The 24,424-nt window shown below is 44.4% G+C and overlaps 1 protein-coding gene across 1 annotated transcript in view; it reads left to right on the forward strand.

The window, feature by feature from the left end:
• The window catches only part of MAPK9 (mitogen-activated protein kinase 9), a 121,585-nt gene that overhangs the window by 64,688 nt on the left and 32,473 nt on the right, over positions 1 to 24,424 (forward strand). The window contains 5 exon segments of the mRNA XM_030212873.1: positions 863 to 922; positions 10,635 to 10,701; positions 10,703 to 10,774; positions 20,088 to 20,253; positions 22,069 to 22,140. Of these exon segments, the coding sequence (XP_030068733.1) occupies positions 863 to 922; positions 10,635 to 10,701; positions 10,703 to 10,774; positions 20,088 to 20,253; positions 22,069 to 22,140 (437 nt within the window).

Here is a 24,424-nt window from a genome sequence, read left to right on the forward strand (position 1 = left end):
AAGAAATCAGCATATATGTTGTCATTTTGGGTTTTGCCATGCACATTAGACTGAAGTTTGCTTCCTAAATGATCAATCCTACCACAAGCAGTGGCTGTTAAAATGAGACGGGTAATTTGGTTTTGTAAACCTATGTGTTTCACAGTATTAAGGCTATTATCCTAATAATGCATTGACTAGGGTTTCTTCCTATGTTGTGATATGCTTTCTTGGACCTAGTACTTAGGAAACTAACTAACCAAGAGTGTGCTACGGTTCTGAGCATGCATTTTCTTTTCTCAATCAAAATAAAAATAAAGTATTCCTAAGAGTTATACTGAGTTGAAACATATATCCTTCGCTGAAAGCACTGGATCTTATGTATGATAGCATCTTCTATGAGATTATGAAATAAATTAATATTTTAGTCATTTTAAGCATTATGAAAGAGTGACTTGCAGAGTCTTCTTTGATTATTTCATAGGCACACTGAAGACTTTACTGTACAAGTTTGTCATCCATGTCTAACTAACCACTTGAAGTCGGTCTGCTTATAATAACAAATTATCAAAGTCTGGTTCATAGACTGTTATTTCTTGACTGGAAAAGCCATAGACTAATTTACCGTATCAGTGGTAGAAAGAGTTGAAACTCTTGTCCGTTATAGACAAGCATGCACTGGCTCTTTTTAATCCCTTCTCTTTTCAAGTTCAGCATCCAGAATCTTATCGTTGCATCCTGTTTTTAGCAATAAACAATAGTTAAGAGCAGTGTTTTTAGAGCAAGCTTAATTTTTAATTTTCAATGTGTTGTGGAAAGCTTAGTATTTAAATGCTTTTGGGGTATAGAGATTGGTTTGCTATAATCCAGATCTTGTTTTCAGATAATTAATTTGGTTGAATGTATTCACTCCACAAAAGTCATTAGAAGAGTTTCAAGATGTGTAAGTATTTTCATATTGAGAAGTAGCTACATATGTCTTAATGCTTAGCTTAAATTTTGGCATTAGTGTTCTACATAACCATTACAATATGCTGTGGCTGTGTTTTTTTTTAATCAGGGTATGACCGAAAGCCTGAAGATTCCAGTAGTTGGGAAGTAGGTTCTATGGTGTCTGCCCCAAAATTGGCATGGAAAGAGAGAGATTAAGTGCCAACCTCCAAAAACACATGTGAACGTTGGAGGGGGACTCATATGTGTTACTATCTACAGTAACACAGTAAATAACGCAGATAAAGACCCACACAGTCCATCCAGTCTGCCCAGCAAGTTGGCCAGAACCGCACCTGCCACTCTGTGCAGGCCGCAGTCACCCATACTTAAACACTGGATGAACAAGTCTCTACCACTTCAAACATGATAGTCTTGTTTTAACTACTCATCATCCCCCAAGTATTGCTGACAGTGTTCAGCTTACCAGTGAAGATGCCTTCCCTCCCCCCTGAGCTGCACAGCACCCTCACCTTGCAGCACCTGACAAAAAAATAATCTACAAGATTAGGGTTGCTGAAGCTTCACCTGTCTCCTGCGATTTGTGGGAAACAGACTATAGAAGTCTCTCTAGCTTCAGTCTTAGTTCAACCACCAAAAATCAATGAAATGGCTAGCTAAAATAATCCCTATCTTAAAGCAGCTCTTGGAATGAGGCTCACCTTGCAGAAACAAGACTTGGGGTTCTTTTACTAAAGCTATAGTAAGCAGTGACTGTGTTAGTGTGTCCCTAACTGTATATTCTGGAATGGAGGGGCAATGGGCATGGTACCTTTTCATGTGCTGTCATTGATGCAGATAGTGCAGGTGCACTCACTTCCTCCTATCTGCACCTGCACGTACTGTACAGAAAAAGATTTCTGTGCAGTAACTGCATGGAAAGATGCTGGGAATGCTTCCAACATCCAACTCCACAGCCTTGGCATAAGAATAGTCATACTGGGTCAGACCAATGTTTCCATCTAGCCCAGTATCCTGTTTCCAGCAGTGGCCATCCAGGTCACAAGTACCTGGCAGAAACCCAGACCAGTAGCAACATTCCATGCAACCAATCCCAGGGCAAGCAGTAGCTTCCCCATGTCTGTCTCAATAGCAGACTATGGACTTTTTCTCCGGAACTTGTCCAAAGCTGTTTTAAACCCAGATATGTTAACCGCTGTTACTATATCTCCGGCAAAAGTATTTCCATGTAATTTCATTGAGTGTCCCCAAGCCTTTGCACTTTTGAAAGAGGTAAAAAATTGGTTCACTTCTACTCATTCTACACCACTCAGGATTTTGTAGACCTGAATCATATCCCCCTTCAGCCATCTCTTTTCCAAGCTGAAGAGCCCTAATCTCTTTAGCCTTTCCTCTTATGAGAGGAGTTCCATCCCCTTTATCATTTTGGTCGCTCTTCTTTGAACCTTTTCTTAATTTCGCTATATCTTTGAGATGTGGCAACCAGAATTGAAACAATACTCAAGGTGAGGTTGCACCATGGAGCGATACAGAGGCATTATAGTATTCTCGTCTTATTTACCATCCCTTTCCTAATATTTCCTAGCATCATGTTTGCTTTTTTTGCTGCTGCCGTCACCACAACACCAGGCAGAAGATTTCTGTGTATTGTCTACAACACCTAGATCTTTTCTTGGTTGCTGACCCCCCACGGTAGACCTTAGCATCAGGTAACTATGATTCGTATTATTCTTCCCAATGTGCATCGCCCAGTCTTCCAATTTCATAAGGTCTTCCTGCAATTTTTTACAGTCCGCGTGTGTTTTAACAACCTTGAATAGTTCTGTGTCATCTGCAAATTTAATCACCTCACTCATCCTGATTGCCAGATCATTTATAAATATGTTAATATCACTGGTCCAGTACAGATTCCTGCAGCACTCTACTATTTACCCTCCTCCATTGAGAGAAATGGCCATTTAACCCTACCTTCTGCTTTTTGTCCAATAACCAGTTCCTAATCCACAGCAAACATTGCCTTCTATTCCACACAGTAAGTAGAAAACTTTACTGCACTTTATGTTTGAATCTTTTTATTGTATATCAATACAAACTTGTGACCATAAATTCATCCAACTCATATAACACACATATGTTTCAAACAATTAACTCCCCCCCTTTTTGCCCCCCCCCCCCTTTCTTTACTGCACTTTAAAGGTCCCTTTTGTCTCCTGCATGATGCTGTTCAGTGACTCTTCATCATATCTGTTCAGTTGACTGGTGCAGTCACTGAAAAGCACACCCACTAGTTTCTATCATTGTGCCACGGTTTTCCTGGAGATAATTTACTGAATGCAGTGCCATAGGTGAAATATAAATTTCTGATTGGCTTGCAGGTAATAGGCCTATCTCGTGTAGTTGCCTTAAACAGAAGCAACATAGACTTGATGAAATGCTGGAGCATTAGAGCAGTGTTCTCAACCAGTGTTCTTTCAGATCTGATCAGATATGTCATGGAAAATATTCACCAAACTCCATCACTAAGTGATGCTCAGGTCCCGACCAGCACCTGAACTGTGCTGTCAGCATTTCACTGTAACAAGGGGCACCAGCAGTGGTACTTAAAATGCAGGAACTCCATTCTGAGCAAATGTGTAATCACAGATGCCTCTCTCATGAGTCACAGTATGTGGGAATTAATAGACTGCAAGTAGGGGCGCAGATCAGCAGGTCTTATTTTTATGCCTTCCAGTCTTGAGTGGAATTTTCAGTTCTTCCCTAGCTTCTAGTAGCCATATTGAGTCCCCTCCAATGTCCACGTGCCTTTTGGAGGTTGGCATGCTACGTAACATTATTTAAACATTAGGTATGTTTGAGGGGGTTGAGAGATGCTGTATTTGAGGTAGCAGTTCAAGAATGGTGGAATAATGGGGCCATAATGATATTGAAAACTTCTCTCCTCCTCCTGCGCCCCCCCCCCCCTTGTGTCATGTTCCCCAAGTCTCATCTAGAGTACTTTAACATTTGCAGAAGCAGGTTGTGAACTAAAGTCAAGTTTCAGAGCCTGCTTCTCCCACTGACACTCTGTGATCTTCATTTCCTCGGGTACAATTAGATGATGAGCCCATTTGGGCAGAGAAATACATTTCTCCGAGGAAGGCTTGCTGGTTCTCACGGACTGGGTGACGTCCGCGGCAGCCCCCCACCAACCGGAAGAAGCTTCGCGGGCGGTCCGCACGCAGGGCACGCCCACCGCGCATGCACGGCCGTCTTCCCGCCCCGTGCGCGGACCGTTCCCGCCAGTCTTTTCTTTTCCGCGCCTGGAGAGAGTCGTGCCGTCGACGCTCTCTCTTCGCAGCCCCGGAAAGACCGTCGCGTTTACGCGATTTTGTTTAAATTTCGTTTATTTTCTGTTGCCGCGCGCTCTAGTTTCCTTTTCTTAAAAAAAAAAAAAAAAGAGGAGAGCACGCGCTCCTTTTCCCTCGTTTTCTAGCGAGGGCGTCGCGTTGCGGCCTTGTGGCCGCGCGATCGATTAATTTTTTCGAGGTGTGATTTCCGCCACCATCGACGACTTTAACTTCGCTAACGCGATTTTTCCGTCGATGTCCTCGAAGGTCCCGAGTGCATTTAAGAAGTGTGGTCGGTGCGGCCGGCCGATCTCGCAGACCGACACCCACGCTTGGTGCCTCCAGTGCCTCGGGCCGGAGCACAATATCAAGTCGTGTTCTCTGTGTCTCGGTCTCCGGAAACGGACTCAGGTTGCGAGGCAAGTTCTGCGGGACCGTCTTTTTGGAACTTGCGCCGGCCCCTCGACGTCGACATCGACGGCATCGGTATCGACGCCCGGTTCCTTCGGTACCGGTATCGATGCCCGAGAAATCGGCATCGATGGCATCGACCCCAGGAGAACAGGTCCCGTCGGCCCGCCGGTCCTCCGGTGAGGGTAGGGGTGATGAGGCCGCGTGGGCAGTCGGCCCCGGTCACTCCCTCAGCCCGTGGCCCTCGGGACCGAACCCTGTCTGACCCGGTTCCTCGGGACCGAGGGGGATCGACCTCCTCCTCCTCCATACTACCTGGCACCGGTGACGGGCATCGCAAGAAGGCTAAGAAGCACCGTCACCGGTCGCCCTCGAATCCGGCTCTCGGTACCGGGGAGGAGTCGACGCCGAAGCGTCCGCGTCGAGAGGACAGGTCCCCCTCGGTGGTGGAGGGTACCGACACGTCAGGGGTCCCAGCACTTCGGTGCAGTCTCCTGGACCCGAGCAGCTCGGCACCGATGCCTCTACCGGCCCCCCCCCCGTCTTTCCCGGCAGCGGGCCTGGACGAGTGCCTCCGAGCCATCCTTCCGGGGATCCTGGAAGGGCTGATGCGCCAGGCTGTGCCGGCGCCGGGGGTGCTTGCGCCCTCGGCACCGATGACTGTGGCGCCGGCGAGCTCTAGCCTGGTGCCGAGGCCGTCGACACAGACGCCGCTTGCGGCGCCGGTCTCGACCGCCATGCAGGTGGAGTCCCCGTCGACGTCGATGGAGGGAGCTTCGTCCCCCGCCGGCGCGGGAGTCCACCGCTCGACGGACACCGAGGCCTCGGTGCCTCGACGTCGAGCTCGGGGCCCGGTTCAGGACTCAGCTACATGAGCCTTATGTCCGATACCGAGGATGAGGCCTCGTGGGGGGAAGAGGAGGACCCCAGATATTTCTCCTCAGAGGAGTCTGCGGGTCTTCCCTCGGATCCCAGCCTTCACCAGAGAGGAAGCTCTCACCTCCTGAGAGTCTCTCTTTTGCCTCTTTTGTACGGGATATGTCTATTTGCATTCCCTTTCCCGTGGTCTCTGTGGATGAGCCGAGGGCTGAGATGCTTGAGGTCCTCGACTATCCATCACCACCTAGAGAGTCCTCCACGGTGCCGTTGCACAATGTCCTCAAAGAGACACTGCTTCGGAACTGGATGAGACCGCTATCTAATCCCATCATCCCCAAGAAAGCGGACATCCCAGTACAGAATCCACTGCTGACCCAGAGTTAATGTGGCCCCAATTGCCCCATGACTCGGCGGGTCGTGGATCTGCTCTCAAGAGGGCACGGAGTTCGAGGGATACGCCTCGGCGCCCCGGGGCGGGAGTCTCGCACTCTGGACTCGTTTGGGAGGGAAGGCCTACCAATCCTCATGCTCTTGACCCGCACTCCGTCATACCAGCTCTATACGAGCATCCACATGCGGAACAATGTGAAGCAGCTGGCGGACCTGGTCGATAAGCTCCCGCCGGAGCAGTCCAGGCCTTATCAGGAGCGTGGTCAGGCAGCTGAAGGCGTGCAGAGAGTTCTGTCCAGGGGTATCTATGACACCTGTGACGTGGCATCTCGTCTGCGGCCCAAGGTATAGTGGATGCGCAGGCTCTCATGGCTGCGTGCCCTCTGACCTGGACAACCGCACCCAGCAGAGACTGGCCGACGTCCCTTGCCGGGGGATAATATTTTGGTGAGAAGGTCGAGCAGCTGGTGGACCAACTGCATCAGCGGGAAACCGCCCTCGACAAGCTCTCCCACCGGGCGCCTTCAGCATCCACCTCAGCAGGTGGACATTTTTTCGGGCCGGCAGGCCTGCACCCTATTCTTTTGGCAAGGCGTAGGTACACCCAGCCGGCCCGAAGGCCTCGTCAGGCACAGGGACAGCCCAGCGCGCTCGTCTCGTCAACAGCGTGCGCCTAAGCAGCCCCTGCGCCTCCACAGCAAAGCCGGGGACGGGCTTTTGACTGGATCCACGGGAACATAGCCGCCCTCAAAGTGTCCGTACCGGACGATTCTGCCGGTCGGGGGGAGGTTAAAATTTTTTCACCAAAGGTGGCCTCTCATAACCTCCGACCAGTGGGTTCTCCAATAGTGCGGTGCGGATACGCCCTGAATTTGGCCTCCCTGCCACCAAATTGTCCTCCGGGAGCTCAATCTTTCAGCTCCCATCACAAGCAGGTACTTGCAGAGGAACTCTCGCCCTTCTCAGCGCCAATGCTGGTCGATGCCCGTACCACTCCGGGCAGGAAGGGGCAGGATTCTATTCCAGGTACTTCCTTGTGGAAAAGAAAACAGGGGGGATGCGTCCCATCCTAGACCTGAGAGGCCTGAACAAATTCCTGGTCAAAGAAAAGTTCAGGATGCTTTCCTTGGGCACCCTTCTGCCAATGATTCAGAAAAAACGATTGGCTATGTTCCCTGGATTTAAAGGACGCATACACTCACATCCCGACTACTGCCAGCTCACAGGACAGTATCTCAGATTCCGCCCTGGGCGCACCGGCACTTTCAGTATTGTGTGCTGCCCTTTGGGCTCGCCTCTGCCCCACGAGTGTTTACAAAGTGCCTCGTGGTGGTGGCGGCGTATCTACGCAAGCTGGGAGTGCACGTGTTCCCATATCTCGACGATTGGCTGGTCAAGAACACCTCGGAGGCAGGAGCCCTCCGGTCCATGCAGTGCACTATTCAATCCTGGAGCTGCTGGGGTTTGTGATAAAATTACCCAAAGTCCCATCTCCAGCCAACCCAGTCTCTGGAATTCATAGGAGCTCTGCGAATACCCAGACGGATCAGGCCTTCCTTCCAGAAGCGAGGGCCAACAACCTCCTGTCACCTTGCTTTCGCGGACCAGAGCGTCTCAGCAGGGTCACAGCTCGGCAGATGTTGAGACTTTCGGGTCATATGGCCTCCACAGTTCATGTGACTCCCATGGCTCGTCTTCACATGAGATCTGCTCAATGGACCCTAGCTTCTCAGTGTTTCCAAGCCACCGGGAATCTAGGAAGATGTCATACGCTTCTCCACCAGTTGCCGCACTTCACTGCTCTGGTGGACCATTCGGACCAATTTGACCCTGGGACGTCCATTCCAAATTCCGCAGCCCACGAAAGTTGTTGACGATTGGAGCATCTTGCCTGGGGTGGGGAGCTCATGTCGATGGGCTCCACACCCAGGGTCTGTGGTCCCTCCAGGAAAAGGATCTGCAGATCAACCTCCTGGAGCTCCGACGCGATCTGAAACGCACTGAAGGCTTTCAGAGATCGGCTGTCCTGCCAAATTATCCAAATTCGGACAGACAATCAGGTTGCAATGTATTACACCAACAAGCAGGGGGGCACGGATCTCGCCCCTGTGTCAGGAAGCCGTCGGGATGTGGCAGTTGGGCCCGTCCGGTTCGGCCATGCTTCTCCAAGCCACATACCTGGCAGGCGTAAACAGCAGTCTGGCCGACAGACTGAGCAGAGTCTTGCATAGCCGCACGATGGTGGTCGCTTCATTCCAGAGTGGTACGCAAGATCTTCCGAGAGTGGGGCACCCCCTCGGTGGACCTTTTCGCCTCTCAGACCAACCACAAGCTGCCTCTGTTCTGTTCCAGACTACAGGCACACGGCAGGCTAGCGTCGGATGCCTTTCTCCTCCATTGGGGGACCGGCCTCCTGTATACTTATCCTCCCATACCTTTGGTGGGGAAGATTCTTACTGAAGCTCAAGCAAGACACGGAAACCATGATTCGGATAGCGCACCTTTTGGCACCGTCAGATCTGGTTTCCCTCTTCTTCTGGAGTTGTCCTCAGAAGAACCGTGGAGATTGGAGTGTTTTCCGACTCTCATCTCGCAGAACGACGGAGCGTTGCTGCAACCCCAACCTTCAGTCCCTGGCTCTCACCGGCCTGGATGTTGAGGGCGTAGACTTCACTGCGTTGGGGTCTGTCTGAGGTGTCTCCCGTGTCTTGCTTGCCTCTAGGAAAGGATTCCACTAAAAAGAGTTACTTTTTCAAGTGGAGGAGGTTTGTCATTTGGGTTGAGAGCAAGGCCCTAGAACCTCGTTCTGCCCTGCACAGAACCTGCTTGAATACCTCTCTGCACTTGTCAGAGTCTGGCCTCAAGACCAACTCAGTAAGGAATCACCTAGTGCGATTAGTGCTACATTATCGTGTGGAAGGTAAAGCCATCTCTGCAGAGCCTTTAGTCGTTCGATTCATGAGAGGCTTGCTTTTGTCAAAGCCCCCTATCAAGCCTCCTACAGTGTCATGGGATCTCAACGTCGTCCCACCCAGCTGATGAAACCTCTTTTTGAGCCACATGAATACCTGCCATCTATAGTACTGTACCTGGAAGGGTCATTTTCTTGGTGGCAGTTACTTCAGCTCGTAGGGTCAGTGAGCTCCAAGCCCTGGTAGCTCATGCTCCTTATACCAAATTTCATCACAACAGAGTAGTGCTCCGCACCCACCCAAAGTTCCTGCCGAAGGTGGTGTCGGAGTTCCATCTTAACCAGTCAATTGTCTTGCCAACATTCTTTCCCAGGCCGCATACCCGCCCTGGCTGAACGTCAGTCAGTTTCACACATTGGACTGCAAGAGAGCATTGGCCTTCTACTTGGACGCGGACACAGCCCCACAGACAGTCCGCCCAATTGTTTGTTTCTTTCGACCCTAACAGGCTAGGGGTCGCTGTCGGGAAACGCACCATCTCCAATTGGCTAGCAGATTGCATTTCGCTTCACTTACGCCCAGGCTGGGCTGGCTCTTGAGGGTCGTGTCACGGGCTCATAGTGTTAGAGCCATGGCAGCGTCAGTGGCCCACCTGAAGTCAGCCACTATGAAGAGATTTGCAAGGCTGCGACGTGGTCATCTGTCCACACATTCACATCACATTACTGCCTCCAGCAGGATACCCGACGCGACAGTCGGTTCGGGCAGTCGGTGCTGCAGAATCTGTTTGGGGGTGTAAATCCAACTCCACCCTCCAGGACCCGAATTTATTCTGGTCATGCTGCCTCTCAGTTAGTTGTTCTTCGTAGGTCAATTTTGTTATGCCCTCGCCGTTGCGAGGTTCAATTGACCTGGTTCTTGTTTTGAGTGAGCCTGAGAGCTAGGGATACCCCAGTCTGTGAGAACCAAGCAGCTGCTTGTCCTCGGAGGAAAGCGAATGATACTACCTGTAGCAGGTGTTCTCCGAGGACAGCAGGCTGAATTGTTCTCACCTACCCTCCCTCCGGTCCCCTTTGGAGTTGCGTTTTCATCTTTGCTTGTCATTCAACTGGCGGGAACGGTCGCGCACGGACGGGAAGACGGGGTCCGCGCATGCGCGGTGGGCGTGCCTGGCGTGACGGATACGCCCCGCGAAGCTTCTTCCGGTTGTGTGGGGCTGACGCGGACGTCACCCAGTCGTGAGAACAATCAGCCTGCTGTCCTCGGAGAACACCTGCTACAGGTATGTTATCATTCACTATATCTGAACATGTAATTTGCCTTGAAGCTCAGTTTTGGAAAAGGCAAGTAATAAATATGAAATCAAATTCCTGGTCTTGTTTGCAGTAGAGCTGGATAGGAGGAGTGGCCTAGTGGTTAGAGTAGTAGTGGACTGTGGTCCTGGGGAACTGGGTTCGATTCCCACTGCAGGCACAGGCAGCTCCTTGTGACTCTGGGCAAGTCACTTAACCCTCCATTGCCCCAGGTACAAATAAGTATCTGTATATAATATGTAAGCTGCATTGAACCTGCTATGAGTGGGGAAAGCGTGGGGCTACAAATGTAAGAAAAAAATAAAATAAAAAAAGTTTTATTTAGGATTGTTCACAAACATGCATAGTGCCATCTTTGCTTAAGTACAACATCTGGGACCACTGTATTCATAGTTTCCTAATTGTTAAGTCCTATGGAATACTTGCTTATCTAGAGCAGAATTAAATGCTTTCTGGTGCTTCTTACATTGTAGGTATTTGGTCATGGAACTGATGGATGCTAATTTATGCCAGGTTATTCATATGGAGTTAGACCATGAGGCGAATGTCATACCTGCTCTACCAGATGCTATGTGGAATTAAACACCTTCATTCAGCTGGTATAATCCACAGAGTAAGTGTGTGAGACTTCAGTAAAATGCAATCATTAAGAAGGCAACAGCTGCAATTATTATTTTTTTTGTTTAGTGTTACCTTAAACCCTGTTACTACCTTACTAGAAACTAGATTTTGGAAATAGATTTTTAAAATTGATCACTTCCCTCAAGCCCCCATGTCTTGGTAATTTGACGCTAGTGATATTGTGAGGGCCAGTAACTGGCCTATATAATCCTGTAGGAATACAGCTAAATGTATGGAATTGAAATATTATCGTCAGGAGTTTTTTCAAAGCCTGGTTAAGAATTGCCTTATACTTCGAAAATATATAAAGGGAGGACTTAAAAAGGGATGCCATTTCACATAAATCACTGCCTCATAGTAAATTATGATGTTACTTTGCGGTCATCTCTTTAAAAACCTGTAGCTCTCTTAAGACTTGGGTTTATTTTTTAAAAATTGCTTTTTGGTCTACCTGCTATTTTTTTTTATACCTATTGTGGTAAATGATAAAATATGGTCCTATTATTGATAGTTGATGGTCTGTACATATGTTTTGATACCAACATGCAAATGAATTCTCATGGTTCTGGGTGCTTTTTTTTGGCACTTTTATTCAACAAATCACATGTTTTTCATAGAAATTAACTGATGGCACACAACAGAATGTGAATTTGGTGAGCACAGACACTTAAGAGCCTAGAACCGGGAAACAGAAGAGTGGATCAAGAGCCAAAATAAGGATTCAAATTGTTTAAATATTTAATGCAAAGAGTAAAATATGCACAAAATAACTCTAAAGGATGAATTGCATATTAAAATATACTTCTGTTTTTCAGAATTATGATGGGTTGGCATGAATATGCTTTTGCTGTTTAAATTTTTCTTTTAGAGGATAATATGGGCATATAGAGGAAGAATAGTTTGTCATTCTTTATAAAATCTGCCTTTATAATGTGTATTGTAAACCTTCACAAAGTCAATATAGCCTACTGAAATTTTAATCTACTGAACAGATGATACACAGCTAAAAATACATATTCTTAGATTCATTAAGTTAGATTCCCTGCCAACATTATATTACAGTGGTGGAAATAAGTATTTGATCCCCTTGCTGATTTGTAAGTTTGCCACTGACAAAGCCATGAGCAGCCCATATTGAAGGGTAGGTTATTGGTAACAGTGAGAGATAGCACATCACAAATTAAATCCGGAAAATCACATTGTGGAAAGTATAATGAATTTATTTTGCATTCGGCAGAGGGAAATAAGTATTTGATCCCCCACCAACCAGTAAGAGATCTGGCCCCTACAGACCAAGGTAGATGCTCCAAATCAACTCGTTACCTGCATGACAGACAGCTGTCGGCAATGGTCACCTGTATGAAAGACACCGGTCCACAGGACTCAGTGAATCAGTCAGACGTCTAACCTCTACAAAATGGCCAAGAGCAAGGCAGCTGTCTAAGGATGTCAGGGACAAGATCATACACCTGCACAAGGCTGGAATGGGCTACAAAACCATCAGTAGACGCTGGGCGAGGAAGGAGACAACTGTTGGTGCCATAGTAAGAAATGGAAGAAGTACAAAATGACTGTCCCAATCGACAAAGATCTGGGGCTCCACGCAAAATCTCACCTCGTGGGGTATCCTTGATCATGAGGAAGGTTAGAAATCACCTACAATACAAAGGGGGAACTTGTCATGATCTCAAAGCAGCTGGGACCACTGTCACCACGAAACCATTGGTAACACATACGACATAACGGATTGCAATCCTGCAGTGCCCGCAAGGTCCCCCTGCTCCGGAAGGCACATGTGCGGCCCGTCTGAAGTTTGCCAGTGAACACCTGGATGATGCCAGAGAGTGATTGGGAGAAGGTGCTGTGGTCAGATGAGACAAACAATTGAGCTCTTTGGCCATGAAACTCCAACTCGCCGTGTTTGGAGGAAGAGGAAATGCTGCCTATGACCCAAAGAACACCGTCCCCACTGTCAAGCATGGAGGTGGAAATGTCTATGTTTGGGGGTGTTCTCTGCTAAGGGCACAGGGGACCTACTTCACACCGCATCAATGGGAGAATGGTGGGGCCATGTACGTACAATTCTGAGTGACAACCTCCTTCCCTCCGCCAGGGCCTTAAAAATTGGGTCGTGGCTGGGTCTTCCAGCACGACAATGACCCAAAACATACAGCCAAGCAACAAAGGAGTGGCTCAGAAGAAGCACATTAGGGTCATGGAGTGGCCTAGCCAGTACCAGACCTTAATCCCATTGAAACTTATGGAGGGGAGCTGAAGCTGCGAGTTGCCAAGCGACAGCCCAGAACTCTTAATGATTTAGAGATGATCTGCAAAGAGGAGTGGACCAAAATTCCTCTGACATGTGTGCAAACCTCATCATCAACTACAGAAGACGTCTGACGCTGTGCTGCCAACAAGGGTTTTGCCACCAAGATAGTTTAGGTCTTGTTTGCCAGAGGGATTAAATACTTATGTCCCTCTGCAGAATGCAAATAAATTCATATACTTCCACAATGTGATTTTCCGGATTTAATTTTTGATGTGCTATCTCTCACTGTTACCATAACCTCCCTTCAATTATGGGCTGCTCATGTCTTTGTCAGTGGGCAACTTACAAAATCAGCAAGGGATCAAATACTATTTCACCACTGTATATGCATTCAAAGTAAGTGACCAGAATTCTAATACTAAATAAACCTTAAATATTGTGCAGTGAGAAGAACTTGTATTAACTGACATGGTAGATAAAACCTAGCTAACTTAATTAGGTTTTGTACTAATTTTTCATCACCTAATAATCCAAATCCTTTTACAGAGAAATCAGTGGACCAAAGCGGATAACAGTTCAGAATTGTAGATAGTGTAGGTTATAAATAGTTTAGTTTAATAACATGGTTATGTGGTTTGTCTAACGTTTTTCAGACATTCATAATAAAACATTTAAGAAAAAGTGTTGCTCTCCGGGTAGACCAAGAATCCATCTAGCCCAGCATCCTGTTTTCCCTACAGTGGCCAGTTCAGGTCACAAGTACCTAGTAAAGTTTCAAAAAAGTAGCAGTATTCCATGTTACTTTTCCCCAGGTCTGCCTTAATAATGTGTTTATGGACTTTACCTCCAGAAGTTTGTCCCAACTTAATTTTTTTTTAAACCCAACTACATTAACTGTTTTTACCACTTACGCCACCAATTTGTTCCAGAAATTAACTAATACATGAGTGATGTCATCCGACAGAGCCTAGTGTGGACGCTGACTAGCGAGTTGTAAAATGGACCTCCCAGCCACATACTCCTAGGAAAGGACAAACTGGCTGGTGGGCAGACTGAGCAAGGTCTCTCAATATATATCCCGCAAGGTCTTCCAAGGCGGGGCACCCATTGGTGGATCTTTTTGCCACATCATCTAACAAAGTCCCCCGTTCTGCTCCAGGCTCAGATCGCACAGCAGACTAGGGTTTGGTGCCTTTCCTCCACGTTGGGGGGAGAGTGTTCTGTATACGTATCCTCCATACTCTCATAGAGAAGACTGGCTGAAACTCAAGGCAAGACCCGTGAATATGATCCTAATTGTGCCTTACTGGCTGGGAGGCAGATTTGGTTCCCTCTTTTCCTGGAGTTATTCTCGAGGATCTGTGGAGATGGGACGTTTCCGACTCTCATCACGCAGAACGAGGAGTTCTTCTACATCCCATAAGCCACATTGAAACAATGCAAATTGGAAAATATGGATATAAATGCCAAAATAAATAAATAAGTCCATTTCAACTTCACTGGAAGCAACGTTGGAGAGGTGAGGAAGGAGAATTGAGATATGTCAGCTCCTAGTTTTAATGAAAATTTGTCAAGGCCTGATCTAGTATATAATTCATGATTTAGTGGAATATCATTGTTTAATTAGATTACATGAGATCTGAGTTTATACAACTGAGTATGACTGTAAGGTATGATGTATATGCTTTAGTGTGAGGCTTATATTGTCTTAAATTTCCTTCCATCTCCTCCCCCCTTTTTTTTCTAGCTTGGCAGTTTGCTCCTGCTGCTTTGAGCTTGCAGCCTAGTCAGACTGGTATCTTTTGGTCTATGGAACCATGAACTTGAATCAGTACTTGTTTTTCCCCCTGCTTTAATATCACCCTTCTAATTTAACCTAGTTATATCAGCAGCAGTCATTGGACAGGGGCACTTAACTGTAACTTCCTCTGGAATCCAGTTTATGTGGACCCTAAGTTTGATCTGAGTCTGGCCTATGCAGCACATCCCTAAGGTTATGTGGCCCAGGAACAGAAGCCGTGTCTGTGAATCACTCCCACTTGCTTCTGTGGTTCAGCTTTTGTGTTGTGTTCCATATGAGTTTATCCAGATGTTAGTGGGTTTGCTTTAATAAAAAGAGCTTTAGAAGAAGCAAAGGTAGTAAGCAAATTTTTGTGATTGAAATTTAGCTATCTTGTAAAAAGTCATGAAATACAGCTAAAATATCAACATCTTGATGTGTCTCTATGTATGACTGTGTGCATGTATGTAAAGTATCCTGAAGATCAGCAGGTGGTGCAGTAGGGATTGGCGGTTACACAGGTAGTATGTGTAACCGCCACTTATATGGTCTGTGCCAGAGACGGGACTGGTGGTTGGGAGGTGGGGATAGTGCTGGGCAGGCTTAAACGGTCTGTGCCAGAGTCGGTGGTGGGAGGTGGGACTGGTGGTTGGGAGGCGGGGATAGTGCTGGGCAGACTTATACGGTCTGTGCCCTGAAGAGGACAGGTACAAATCAAGGTAGGGTATACACAAAAAGTAGCACATAAGAGTATATCTTGTTGGGCAGACTGGATGGACCGTGCAGGTCTTTTTCTGCCGTCATCTACTATGTTACTATATCCCAGCTTCCAATCCCTGGCCCTCATGGCTTGGATGTTGCAAGCATAGAATTTGAAACTTTTGGATTTGCCAGAGGGTGTCTCCTGCATCTTGCTGGCTTCCAGAAATGACTTCACTGAGAGGTGTTACTTATTTAAGTAGAGGAGGTTTGCTGTCTGGTGTGATAGCAAGGCCTTAGATCCTCTAGTTTGACCTACACAGAAACTGCTTGAATACCTACTACATCTCTCTGAGTCTGGTTTGAAAACCAACTGTCTAAGGGTTCATCTTAGTGCAGTTAGTTCTTATCACTGTGTAGGAGGTAAGCCCATCTCTGTTCAGCCTCTAGTTGTTTGTTTCATGTGAGGTTTGTTATTGACAAAACTCCCTATCAAACCTCCATCAGTGTCATAGGATCTCAATGTTGTCCTCACCCAGCTGATGAAAGCTCATTTTGAGCCACTCGATTCCTGTCATCTGAAGTATTTGACCTGGAAAGTTGTATTTTCTGGTGGCGGTCACTTCAGCTTGCAATGTCAGTGAGCTTCAGGCCCTAGTAGCTGACCCACCTTACACTGTTTCACCACAATACTAATAATCATTTCTATAGCGCTACTAGATGTACGCAGCACTGTATACATTATATGCAGGTACTTTCTTTGTCCCTAGGGGGCTCACAATCTAAGTAGAATAGTTCTCCGCAAACCCCCTAAGTTCCTTCCTAAAGTATTGTCACAGTTCCATCTTAATCAGTCATTCTACCAACATTTTTCCCTAAACCACATGCCTACCCTGGCGAAAGTGTACTGCATACCTTAGATTGCAAGCGAGCCTTAGCCTTCTATCTGGAGCACACAAGCCCATAGATAGTCCACCCAGCTTTTTGTTTCTTTAGACCCAAACAGGATGGGGGTAACCAGCAAACTCAGTTTCCAATTGGCTAGCAGATGGCATCTCCTTTACTTATGCCCAGGCAGTGCTGACTCTTGAGGGTCCTGTCAAGGCTCATAATGTCAGGGCCATGGTTAGGTCAGTAGCCCACTTGAGGTCAGCCTCCATAGCTGCGACGTGGTCATCTGTCCACACATTCAATTTAATTATTGCCTTGAGCAGGATACCCAACGAGACAAACCAGTTTGGTTAAGCAGTCCTGCAGAATTTGTTCAGTGTCTAGAATCCAACTCTACCCCCTAGCCCAGTTTTCTTCTGTTCCAGGCTGCACCTTCACAACTTGTTTCCGGTTGATTGAATAACAGGCCTCAATGTTTCGAGTCCCTGTTGTTGTTTTATAGTGACCTTGGTAGCTAGGGATTCCCATATGTGAGAATACGATGGCCTACTTGTCCTTTGAGAAAACAAAGTTACTCACTGACCTGTAGCAGGTATTCTCTGAGGACAGCAGGCCAAGTATTCTCACATACCCTCCCCTTGGTAATTGAATTCTTTAGTTTTTTTTTTACAGTGATTGAGGGACCTGCGCTCGCACGTCAGGTGGGAAGGCACCAGTACATGTGCAGTGGTCACTACTAGAAAGTTCTTGATCTCGCTAGTTGACATCTGCACCAGGCTCCGTCTGATATCACCCAGATGTGAAAATACTTGGCCTGCTGTCCTTGGAACACCTGCTACAGGTGAGTAACTTTGCTTTTTCCATCTGATTATCAACATTTAAAACAATGATTTTGAATTGAATAAACAGTCCTGAAATGCAGAATTGTAAATGCAGTGAAGGTCAATGGCTCACTTATTAGATTTTTATCATGAAATGTAACGTATAACATGCTATCAGTGGACACTGCTTACATATGTAATGGGTAATATAACAGGTAATAAAATCAATAGTTTTATTATAAACAGATAAGCAGAGAAGTCTAAGATACCTTGTTAATGCAAAATTGCAAAAAATGCAAGTAGAATCTCCTCTGCCAATAACTTTAATTGGAACACATCTTATTGGAGTAATAGGATGGGCTTTTCTTCAGTAAAAAAAAAAAAAAAGCAGAGTTCTGTGGCCTACATCAAATTGTGTAGTATCCTTTATCCTTCTGAAGTAATCAAATTTCAATACAACTAATTGCTATAATTCATTTCTACAAAATCGCATCCTGTTATGCATCTGTAGATGACAATTTCCTTGTCAGCTTTGCATTTCATCAATGCTGAATTAGAACTAGTTCCAGAATTTGGCCGTTCATATACTGTGAAATTTTGAGTTACACCTTCATTTTTCTAGCTCCAACATAAAAATGTCACAAAAGTACCGTGTTGGGGTGGAGAACAGTTTTCCATATGATAATTTAAAATGATCTTAAGAGTTGCTTCTCTGCATACCATCACTAATTTTGTGAATTTGGTCTATTGAGAGTCATCTGAGCCAATTTCTAGGATTGTTCTCTTTACTTTTTTGATCTGTGGACACAAAATGGGTGCACACACTTCTGTACCAGTCCTGCATTGGCAATAGAATAGGGTGGGCCACAGGGGCCATGACCCTACTTTTTTTTTTACTATACACAGCATAAACAAAGGAGTTGGGGGGGGGGGGGGGGGGACAGAACTTAGTTTGTTGGCCCTCCCAAGCTCCTGGAACTGAAGTATTAGAAGGTACCATTTTTAGGTTCAGATTTAATATTCACAAACTCCATCTGTAGTTCATGAACTGTTTTACTGCAGTGCTGCCAGTTAGTGTTCAAGTAAAGATTTGACAGCTAAGGTAAAATGTTTCAGTTCTGTGAGAAATTGTCTAGGACAATAGTTTCCAAACCTGGTCCTGGAGGCACTCCAGCCAGTCAGATTTTCAAGATACCTGCAATGAATATTCATGAGAGGGATTTTCAGGCACTGCCTCCACTGCATGCAAATCTATCTCGTTAATATTCATTATAGGTATCCTGAAAATCTGACTGGCTGGGGTGCCTCCAGGACCAAGTTTGGGAACCAGTGGTCTTGGATCTTCAGTGTACAGCGGAACGTTAGTGAGGTTTAACTTAGGTGGTTAAACATAAGGGTGATTATTTAGTGTAGAAGCCATAATTGTGATTTGCATATTTAAATACCAGTACTTATACATGCATATTGAATACAAGTGCACTTAGATATATTGCCTGGTTGTCTCCATTGATGTTTTAGATGTAAGCATTGCAAAATGGGTGGTGTTGCTGCACATATCTAGTATATACATGTCCATTCCTGAATGTATTGTAGAAAAGGATCTGTGTCGGCAGATCCTTTTCTGAAATACTGCTGGAATTTGATGCATCTTGACCTGGACAACTCAATTCTGATTTGTACTTTCTTTCTAAAATCTTCCTTAAAATGTACTGGTGCACATATTGAAAGAATGTAAGTACAATATTCTTGTTTATTGTCTTTCTGGTGGTAGTATCTAATCATGTGAACTATACATGTGTTTTCAGTAAAGATTGTAACTTTAAAGATAGTTGAATTTGTGGATTCGAAATGCTTATTACAAAATTTTTTTTTATTTATAACTTTTGAAAATAATACATTCATATCACTATAAATGCAAGGTTTAAGATTAAATTAAACAGAAGCATCATATCTTTCTTTTTTATAACATGAAAAAATAATAAGAAAGGGAAATTAAATCATATACATATTGACCACCATAGTTGGGAAAACAAGATATCAGCAAAAAGATAGGAAATAAATTCAGTCAATCAAGGTGGAGAGCGTTATCCACACACTAGAAGGCACTAACAGTATCATTTCCTATGTAGTCATTCAGGGTTGAACCTTCCCCTCTTCCTTGGCTTTTATAAATACAGCCAGTTTTTGAGGGTCTAGAAAAACATAGCTAACACTTTCAAGTGTAACCAAGCATCTACAGGGGTACTTCAATATATACAAACCGCCTAGGGCAATAACCCTTGGCTTTAAGATTAGAAACTCACGACGTCTCTTCTGAGTGTCCCTGTTGAGGTCTGGATAAATTTGAATTTTATCCCCCCAAAATTTGGCTTGCATATGTTTAAAATACAAACGGAAAATATTATTTCTATCCACTTCGAAAGCGAAGGAAACTATAAGAGTCAATCTTTGTGTCACCATCTCTAGAGTTCTCCAAAAAAGCAGATATATTTAAGTTTATTACAAATTTTAAAGAACTATTAGACAAAATTATAGTAATTTGCTTCTGCATCACAATATGAATTTAACTTGAGAGTCCAGATGCTTGTTTAATTAGATGTGATGTGTTTGATCAATGCCAATATATTTACTTTTTAAAAATTATTTTTGTTTACTTTGATAAAACTACCATATGTTTAATATTAGAGATGATTACCTATAATTTTCTATATTTTATAGTTATGGGCTTTTACATTTTTTTCATTGAAATTTCTTGCTTTTATTATAAGTAAATGTGAAATCCATTAGCAAATAGAGAACTACATTTGCTGTTGCACAATAACAATTCATTACATTATTTCTTTAGGATCTGAAACCCAGCAATATAGTAGTAAAATCAGATTGCACTCTGAAGATCCTTGATTTTGGACTGGCAAGGACAGCGTGTACCAATTTTATGATGACTCCATATGTAGTAACACGATATTACAGAGCTCCAGAGGTAATTCTTGGAATGGGCTATAAAGAAAATGGTAAGTTTTTTTTGTTTTTTTTTGTCCAAAATTAAGTTTTGGATAGTTGTTAATTTTCTATGAGACGTAGAATAAACTAGCTAGAGTAGAGTGAGTTTGAAAGAGGCTGAGAGAGGGGAGTGCTACCTGTTCCTCAGGGAAATGAAAAGGATCTAGTGATTATAAAGTGATCTGTGCAAATGTCATCAATTAAAATGTGAACAATTATGTTTCTATGGATATGTACATAGCAATAAGCACAGATGATAAAAATGGATTAAGTGACATTATACTGTATAATGTTTTTCAGTTTCTTTAGCACTTTTCAGCTGCTGGCTGGAAAGTGTTGAGAAGGATTTAACCATCTGCAAACACAATAACATGCCTGCCAGTGGACTAACTCAGATGAAAACTGAGAAGGAGAAAGAAAGGCTGACTATAAGCTTAGCATATACTGTAATGAAAATTACTATAAATTTGATAAATTGAAGGTTATTATTAATAGGTCACAAAGTCGAGAAATATTCCAAATCCATGATTTATTCTTCCTTTTTCTGTCAGTGATGTATATTTTAATAGCACATGAACTAAAATGCATTTGCTCCTCTAAATATGAGAAGCTCTTACAGATGTTTGTAGACGAAGTACGTGTTTCTGTTTTTGTAAGAATGCCCCAGCAATTTTTGGGGCCTTAAGATCAACAAAATGTATGCCTATATATTTTGAATATACTTACATTTCTGAGCAGTGCTATGAAATGTTAAAAATTTAGGAAATAGTAAGCAAAATCAGTTTCCGGCTCTTCCCTATGAAATTGGCATTTTTGTTTGTGTAGAACACATTTAAATAAAACTAGAGATTTAAATTGTTTGTTTTTTATTCACTTGTTGAGGGCTATTATCAGATAAAAGACAGGCTTAATAATTCAGTCTTTGAGCAGAAACTTTACATTCCCTCTATTATATCATATATTTTGGCTCAGTTGACCTGGGGAGATGGGAGGAGTGTTGTGAATTGGATTGATGGTGGCAATGTTAGTAAAACCATGGTATATAACAATTGCACTGACCAGACTCACCAGGTATGCATAACAATAGATAGATTATCACTCTTTCTGAATGTACTAAACTTTATTTAGTAAGGCGTTAGATCAGAGGTGTAGGTCTATCAGCCCTGATATTGAAGAGCGTAGGGGAGGGGCTGTGCTAGTCAGTGTGCCACTGTTCCTTCTGGCTGTGCAGCTGTTATCTTTGCTTTATGTGCCTCTGCTGCTTGTGGCCCACTGTTGTCCTCGGAGACGCATCTGATGTTAGGTTGAGTGACCATGGCCAAAGCACAAAGTCTGTCTGTCGTTTTTGGTGAAGAACACTTAAGTGCTATTGAAGTAACACATTTTCTGAGACTTAATAATATGAAGTCATTTTATAAATACAAATTAATGAAAGTATTGAATTTCTTTCATTTTCTGGTTATTTGTTCTCATATTTAATATTTGATAGTGGATCTCTGGTCTGTTGGGTGCATAATGGCAGAAATGGTCCTGCATAAAGTCCTGTTCCCAGGAAGGGATTGTATCCTTCGCAGTGGTATGGTAGAATGGAATATTTAAAGAGACAATTTTCAGAAATTTCTAATGAACTTAGAAATCTTGAACTTCTTTTAAGAGTATGAATGCTGGCACCACATTTTAATCTTGATCATTAATTTTGTTTCCACCAGCTCAAATTACATACCAACAGACTTTGTGTTTTAAGTTTCTTATTTTTAATTTGACCTTGTATTTATGTTTGTTTGGCTCATTATATTTTATAATTATTCATTTCATTTTATTTTCAGTTGATATCTGGTCAGTGGGGTGCATCATGGGAGAACTGGTGAAAGGTTGTGTGATATTCCAAGGCACTGATCGTATCCTTCCCCAGTCATTTTTGTTAATCCCCAGCCATTCTCTCCATAACCATTTGAAACAAAAGTTTTCATCTCCTGTAGCACTGATGCTCATTTTCAAAGCACTTAGACTATTTTGTAACGTAGCTCTGGTGGTCCAGTGGAGAGGTTGGGGCAGGAACAACTGGGGCGCTCCAGCCCCAACCTCACTGCTGGACCACAAAGGCTTTGAAGGTAGATTCAGGGGGCCTACATGGTTGGGGATGGGTAGGTCTGGGAGTGGGGGAGGCTGCTGCTGTTTGGCAGGAGGAGGAGAGAGGGAGGGATGAGCTGAGTGTGGTGGTGGGAGGAGGGATGCAGTACAGTATTGTAAAGTCTCAGATCGACTTTTCAATTATCCAACAATCTGCCAGTCCTGTATACATCAGATAATTGAGACTGTACTGTACAAAGACCCTTTACATAGCTATTGGTCTTAGGTGTTTATCATTTCAGTTCAGTGACTACTAAGTTGATTAGACAACAAATTTTCTGAAAACTCATTTTTTTGTAGACAATGGATCTCATTTTCGAAAGAGAAAGACGTTTAAAAAGTGTCATAAAGCAGAATTTGGATGAAAATCTTCTCAAAATATCCAAATCTGTATTTTCGAAACCTGTTTTGCAAACGTCTATGCAGTTCATCTCCAGTGTGTCCAAACACAAAGGGGCATGTTGGGGGTGTTTCGAAGGTGGGATTTGGGCGGGCTTGGGGCATACCTAACACTTGGACGTTTTATAGCCATAGTGAAACAAAACGAAAATGTTCAGGGTTTAAATCTAAACGCTTGGGTCTAGACCTGTTTTTTAGAACAAAGAAGTTACAAAAAGGTGCCCTAAATTACCAGTGGAGGGAATTGGGGATGGACCTCCCCCTTACTCCCCCAGTGGTCACTGACCTCCTCTCACCCCCCCAAAATGTGAATAATAATAGTACTTACCAGCCTCAGTTGTTATAGCTAGGTCTATTAGAGCAGCATGCAGGTCCCTGGAGTAGTGTAGTGGTCGGTGCAGTGTACTTTGGAGTGGGGAACTCTGGTCCCTATCTCCCTCTACCTGTCACATTTGTGGTGGAAACTGTGGCCTCTCCCAAAGTCACCAAAACTACTGTACCCACATATAGGTGCTCCCTTCACCCATAAGGGCTATTGTAGTGGTGTACAGTGGAGGGTACTGTGTTTTGGATGGGTTTTGTAGGCGCTCAGCAGACAAGATAAGCGAGCAACGGTGAGATCTGTACCTGGGAACATTTATATAAAGTCCACAGCAGTGCCCCCTAGGGTGCCCCCATTGTTTTTCTAGAAAGTCTGGGGGATCAGTCTACTAAAAATGCTGCCCCCTCCTACATCTCAGTGGCTTGATTTTCTACATTTTTCACTTGTATGTTTTTTTTTTCCTGAAAATGGCCTGAAAAGATAAACGCACCGAGCACAAAATCTTGCTACAAACGGTATTTTGTTAAAAAAAAAACAAAGACGTTTTGCAGTTTCGAAAATGGTCATGTTTACTATTTGGATTTGGGACGTTTGGGTCCTTATTCTAAATTAGGAACATACTCTGGGGCCCTTTTATAGAGCGGCGGTAAGCCCAACGAGGGCTTACTGCTCGCTCTTTCGGGACTACCACCAGCCCAACACAGCCACCAACAGTAGTCCCGCCCCGAGCTTGCATCATTTCTGGGGGAAAAAGAAAGCCCTCTGAAATGGTTTGCACTGTGATAACCCAGCAGTAAGTAGTTACTACCAGGCTAACATGGGAGCCAAGGGCTCCATGCCACATGACCGTACAGTAAGAGTTCTCTTGGTGCATGACCATGTGTGCTGGGGGCTTTTTTACCCACTGCGGTAAAAAGGTCCCTGGTGCGCGGGAAAAATGGCCCCCGGTGCTAGCGCAGGGCCCTTTTTCCTCCAGCTTGATAAAAGGACCCCTCTGAGCGCCAAAATAGATTATGCTCCTAATTTAGGAGCATAACCTTTATAGAATAAGTCCCTTAGCACAAAACATCCAAAGTCCAATTTGGATGTCATATCAAAAATGCCCCTCAATGTAATTCAGAGGAACATAATTCAAAAAGGTTTTTTTGTTGTTGTTGTTGTTTTTTACCAGAGTTCTCAGTTTTAATACATTTTCTGTTGCAGATTATTTTCATGTTTATATTATCCCATTTCTTCATCCTTAAAAGCCTGAATATCATCCTGACACAGCTACCAGTTTTTCACATGTGCCTTCTCTCACTCATTTTTCTTCTTCTGGTGCCTCTTTAATT

The sequence above is a fragment of the Microcaecilia unicolor genome, chromosome 8, assembly GCF_901765095.1.
Source record: "Microcaecilia unicolor chromosome 8, aMicUni1.1, whole genome shotgun sequence".
NCBI lineage: Eukaryota > Metazoa > Chordata > Amphibia > Gymnophiona > Siphonopidae > Microcaecilia > Microcaecilia unicolor.